Source organism: Otolemur garnettii, unplaced genomic scaffold, assembly GCF_000181295.1.
Source record: "Otolemur garnettii isolate 467f Iridium unplaced genomic scaffold, OtoGar3 scaffold00226, whole genome shotgun sequence".
NCBI lineage: Eukaryota > Metazoa > Chordata > Mammalia > Primates > Galagidae > Otolemur > Otolemur garnettii.
This window is the reverse complement of record NW_003852621.1, coordinates 325,159-329,216: the sequence shown is the minus strand read 5'-3', so window position 1 is coordinate 329,216 and position 4,058 is coordinate 325,159. Positions and strand designations below refer to the sequence as shown.

Genomic DNA, 4,058 nt, shown 5'->3' with positions numbered 1-4,058 from the left:
GAACACACAGTAAATTAACCCACCGTATGTTCTGATCAACCAACTTAATAAACACATTTGCAATGAATACATGCCAGGAAAGGCACAGAAGTGAAAGGTGCACTCATCTGGGAAGGGCAATGTTTTGCACAGTAAAACATTCATGTAGCAAATGTAAGATGTCACATGTACCACCATTGTTAAGAGAGTGGAGAACAAAGAGATTCATACATGTAATCTCTTTTCATCTGCACACAGCCCTGGAGGGTAAGAACAACGAGTGCTCCCAAATCACAGTTTAGAAAGCTGAGGACTGGGTGGGTAGAAGGATGCCAGCAAAGACAGCAGCCTGGGCTGGAGCCTGCACCTGGCTCAGAGCCACATTGCTGGACCCTGCATCAGACGTGCTCTCTACACAGTACCATGTTCCAGGGCAGGAGTTCCAGCCACAGGCAAGGTTTACACAACAACCCCTGAACCCCACCACCCCAGGTGACTGCCTGCCAGGACATGTGCCTTCCCCCAGCACACAGCAACAGCCGGCGTTTTCTGCACTGCTGTCCGAGGCAGTCTGAGGTGCCAGACTGTGAATGTAGACAAAGTGCAGTGGAGATTAAAGTGTCTGGGGGGGGGGGGTACAATGGGAGAGGTACAGTCAGCACACACACTTTAGTCTTTGGGGTCTTATCTTTCATCCTTTAAGGAGACAACTATCTTCATCAGATAGCTAGCGAAGATGTATAAGAAATCCAGCTCAAGCAAACATAAGAAAAATAACACAATACTTCGAATCATTCTAAGTCCAGAGTTCACAAGTATGCTAAGCATACAATTACAAAAGATTGTATTTTTTACCCTAAATGTACCTTTCACTGATATTGATAGCAATACATTTTCTTTTAAGAAATAAACTTTAGGCCAGGCATGTTGGCTCACACCTGTAATCCTAGCACTCTGGGATGCCAAGGCAGGTGGATCACCTGAGCTCAGGAGTTTGAGACTAATCTGAACAAGAGTGAGACACCATCGCTACTAAAAATAGAAAAAACTAGATAGGTGTCATGATGGGTGCCTATAGTCTCAGATACTCAGGAGGCTGAGACAAGAGGGTTGCTTGAGCCCAAGAATTTGAGGTTGCTGTGAGATAAGACATCACAGCACTTTACCCCAGGGCAACAGTGAGACGCTGTCTCAAAAAAAGAAAAAAAAGAAAGAAAGAAAGAAACTTTACCCTAGAAGTGCATTAATGTACATAGTTACCATTCAATAAAAAAAAAAGTCTCGACATAATAAAACTATAGACAGATTATAAAAAAATAAATAAAAAGAAACCTTAAACTTACCTCTAGACTAACCAAGGAGTTGCGTGAAAGATCTAAAGATTTCAGACCTGATAAATTCATCAAAGAATTTCCTAGGTGAGTAATCTTCTCTTGGTAAGTTCCAGGAATAGATAAAGATTGAAGCTCAGCTAAGAATAAAAAATTATAACATTTTATTGAATATAGGTATTGTCATAAAAGTCCAAATTCTTAGTTTTTAGAAATACAGCAGACATGGACAAAGACCCTTTGACCAAACTTTACTCAGGCTCCTGAATCTTCCTAGACCATCTGCGTGCTTCTTTATAAAATTCAGCTTTATCTAAAACCCAGCCAAGTCAGTTTAGTAAGAATCCTACCCTTGATGCCCAGGCAATATCTGCTCCTGGCCTGCCCTCAGCAAGATCCTCTGGGGTGGGGAGTGCAGCCAGAAGCCCCCAGCTTCCTGATAGGGACTTTCCTCTACTGACCTCACACCTGCCTGGCTCAAATGTATGTGTCCTCACTGTATTGGAAGTTGAGCTCTGTCGCTCTCCCCCACTGCAAGATCTCGCTACACTGATCCTTACCTTGCCATGCCTTAACAAGGGGCACTGAATAAACTTCCTCAATAATACACATAAAAACACAGAAAGGAAAGACAAATGTTAACACATTTATCCCACTGTGGGATAAATCCCTTTATCCTCCCCCTCCTGCTTTTCTATATTTTCCAAGTTTTCTTAGAGAGAGCTATAGTAACCTCATAATCTGAAAGTATCATTTAGGAAAAGAACGCAACTCATTCAAATGTGAACACTGATGCCAAGAAAGGGGATTGCATTTGAAGTCTCAGCTCACAGCTCAAGTTCCTCTGGTGTTGAGTCTGTCACGCCTTCCCCAAGACACCAGCAGGAGTCCCCTCCTGACTGACCCCCGGGCCCATGGCTGCTGCCCAATGCCATGTGAAACTCAGTCAGCCTGTCCACTCTGTCCCCAGCACACCTGAGGGCACCTTTGCATGCTCTGTGCACCTTGGACACTTCTGCAAGGCACACTCAATAGCAACCATCAGATCAATGTAACTGCAAAAATAAAGTTTCCATAATTAAAAAGGCAGTTGGGATCCGAATACACCAATACTTTCCTAGGAGCATTTACATTTTAAAATGTTTAAAGTTTAAAAGTTGGTCCAAGCACCTCTAGTTCCAGACAAGGCAGACATATGTCACCTGCTCCTCTTCACTTACCGCCTTAAACACCCAGGAGGCAAGGCACGGAAGGGCAATGGGCACGGCAAAGGCAGGAGCCAAAGGTCAGCTGTTTGGGGACCTCAGACTCAAGAAATAACCTAGCAGTAAGCTCCCCAGGGGTCTACAGTACAACCCTCTGAGTGCCAAAGGAGCTGGCAACCCAGAAACACCAATGACATAGATCAAAAAATCAGGTAAGCCTGCTTTTCTCAGAGGACCAAAACTCTTTTGACATCATCAGCCCTACTCCAACCACACACACATATAAATGGTACCTTAGGCACCTGGTTTGCACAGTGAGTGGACCCTGACCTCTGGCCTGGCTGTAAGAGGTGGTGCCTTTCACTCTCCTGGCCACCAGGGGTCGACCAGAGGCTGGGTGCAAGGCAATACCAACTAGTGCTAGGAATGAGCCAGAATTTTTAAATAGAAAGCAGTCTCAAACATTTATACCTGGGTGACCAACATATAATAAAAAAAAATACAAAAACCCAGAAAAACATCAATTTGAATGGGAAAACATAATCAACAGAGACACCAGCACTACAAGAACAGAGAAGTCAGATTATCCTACAGGGAATTTAAAGGAATTGCCATAAAAATACTCCAATGAAAAATTATGAATGCTCTTGAAACAAGTGAAAAAAATAGAATGTCTTAGCAAAGGAACTGAAGCTATAAAGAAGAAACAAATAGAAATTTCAAAAATGAAAAATATAATAACTGAAACCAGGGGGAAAAAAACTCAAAAGCAGCTCAATAGCAGAATGGAGATGACAAAGAAAAAAACTTGAGAAGAGTGAATGCAAAGACAGATTGATCTAAACTGTCCAGTCTGATCAACAGAGGAAAAAATAGGCTACAGAAAAAAAAAAAGAAAAAAGAAGGAACAGAGCCTTGGGGACCTGTGAATAAGGAAAACAAACCCTAATGTTCATTCTGCCACTGAGAGTTCCAACAAAATTTCAATCAGAGTTCCAAAGGAAAAAGAAAGACAGTATAGTTAAAAATAAAATTTTTTTACATTGAAGAAATAATGGCTGAAAACTTCAAAATTTGGTAAAAGAAATAAACCCAAACACTGAAGAATCTTAGAAAATCCCAAATAGAATAAATCACCAAAATGCCATGCCCACACACATCAAAATCAAACTTCTGAAAACTAAAGACAACAAAAGAATTTTGAAAACAACCAGAGAAAAAACACACATCACCTATCAGAAACCACAGAGGCCTCATGGAGGTAGCATAAAATCTCTCAAGTGCTGAAAGGAAAGAACTTTCTACCTAGAAATCTAGATCCAATGAAAATAGCCTTTGAGATTGAATGCAAAATAAACTTGTTCTCAAGTAAACAAAAATGAAGAGAAACTATCACCAGCAGACCTACTCTAAGATAACTGCTAAGGAAAAAGTTCTTTAAACATAAAGAAAAAAGAATACAAGAGGTAAACGTGTGGATAAATGTCTCCTTTTGCATCTTTAAATGTTTAAGTTTTTAATTTTATTTTTAATTTTTTTTTTT

General features: G+C 40.9%; 1 protein-coding gene across 1 annotated transcript in view; it reads right to left on the bottom strand.

Annotated features, from left to right (window-relative positions):
• The window catches only part of CEP72 (centrosomal protein 72), a 31,549-nt gene that overhangs the window by 24,538 nt on the left and 2,953 nt on the right, over positions 1 to 4,058 (bottom strand). The window contains exon 2 of the mRNA XM_003802021.2: positions 1,323 to 1,450. Within this exon, the coding sequence (XP_003802069.1) occupies positions 1,323 to 1,450 (128 nt within the window). The remainder of the gene's footprint in view (positions 1 to 1,322; positions 1,451 to 4,058) is intronic.